This window comes from Chaetura pelagica, unplaced genomic scaffold (genome assembly GCF_000747805.2).
Source record: "Chaetura pelagica isolate M959 unplaced genomic scaffold, ChaPel_1.0 scaffold2670, whole genome shotgun sequence".
In the NCBI taxonomy this organism is placed as follows: domain Eukaryota; kingdom Metazoa; phylum Chordata; class Aves; order Apodiformes; family Apodidae; genus Chaetura; species Chaetura pelagica.
This window is the reverse complement of record NW_009951711.1, coordinates 606-2,093: the sequence shown is the minus strand read 5'-3', so window position 1 is coordinate 2,093 and position 1,488 is coordinate 606. Positions and strand designations below refer to the sequence as shown.

General features: G+C 62.4%; 1 protein-coding gene across 1 annotated transcript in view; it reads right to left on the bottom strand.

Annotated features, from left to right (window-relative positions):
* Positions 1 to 1,222, bottom strand: part of LOC104398074 (tubulin alpha-1C chain) — a gene marked incomplete at its 5' end in the record, with an annotated part of 1,656 nt that extends 434 nt beyond the window's left edge. Inside the window, one exon of the mRNA XM_010008155.1 lies at positions 296 to 1,222. Coding sequence (XP_010006457.1) covers positions 296 to 1,222 — 927 coding nt within the window. The remainder of the gene's footprint in view (positions 1 to 295) is intronic.
* Positions 1,223 to 1,488: the final 266 nt, after the last annotated feature.

The following is a 1,488-nucleotide window of genomic DNA, read 5'->3' as shown; positions in this document are numbered from 1 at the left end:
GGGGCCTGACACAGAGGTTTGGGATCCAGTGGCAGCTTCTCTTAAAAGCCTTTTTTATTCACAGACACATGGTACAGACACATGGAAAACCGACAGGATCACATCAGAGAGAGCACGAGCCCAGGCAGAGCAGCACGTCCCTCCAGCCGGGCCCACGGGGCTGAACCCCCCAGAGCACGAGATGAAGTGTTGGAAGCAGACATTTTGTGAACATGCTACAGCGACAGCGGGAACCCAGCGCCTAGTACTCCTCCCCTTCCTCCTCTCCTTCCCCTTCCACCGAATCCACCCCCACCTCCTCGTAATCCTTCTCCAGGGCTGCCATGTCCTCCCGGGCCTCTGAGAACTCCCCCTCCTCCATGCCCTCCCCCACGTACCAGTGCACGAAGGCCCTCTTGGCATACATCAGGTCAAACTTGTGGTCCAGGCGGGCCCAGGCCTCGGCGATGGCCGTGGTGTTGCTCAGCATGCAGACAGCACGCTGCACCTTGGCCAGGTCCCCTCCCGGTACCACCGTGGGTGGCTGGTAGTTGATGCCCACCTTGAAGCCTGTGGGGCACCAGTCCACAAACTGGATGCTGCGCTTGGGCTTGATGGTGGCGATGGCGGCGTTGACGTCCTTGGGCACCACGTCCCCGCGGTACAGCAGGCAGCAGGCCATGTACTTGCCGTGGCGAGGGGCACACTTCACCATCTGGTTGGCCGGCTCGAAGCAGGCGTTGGTGATCTCGGCCACCGAGAGCTGCTCGTGATAGGCCTTCTCGGCAGAGATCACCGGCGCGTAGGTGGCCAGGGGGAAGTGGATGCGGGGGTAGGGCACCAGGTTGGTCTGGAACTCCGTCAGGTCGACGTTCAGGGCCCCGTCGAAGCGCAGGGAGGCCGTGATGGAGGACACGATCTGGCTGATGAGGCGGTTCAGGTTGGTGTAGGTGGGCCTCTCGATGTCCAGGTTGCGGCGGCAGATGTCGTAGATGGCCTCGTTGTCCACCATGAAGGCACAGTCGGAGTGCTCCAGGGTGGTGTGGGTGGTGAGGATGGAGTTGTAGGGCTCCACCACGGCTGTGGAGACCTGGGGGGCCGGGTAGATGGAGAACTCCAGCTTGGACTTCTTGCCATAGTCGACCGACAGGCGCTCCATGAGCAGGGAGGTGAAGCCGGAGCCGGTGCCACCCCCGAAGCTGTGGAACACCAGGAAGCCCTGCAGCCCCGTGCACTGGTCAGCCTGAAACGGAAGGCACAACAAGCCCCACCTGTCAGCCAGCCCGGATTTCAGCCGCTACTAAGTGGCCCAGCAATGGAAACATTTCCCCCAGGATCTCAGGCCTCTGGGAACTCTTTGCCCCGGGGTCACGGGCCCTCGTGTCCCAGCCCTGCCCTTGTGCACGGGCACAACTGGCCCCTGAAACAGGGCCCCACCTTCCTGCTGGAATCAGGGCACACTGGGTCTCCAGAGCCACCATCCCGAGGCACTGGAGGACAGGCAGACAC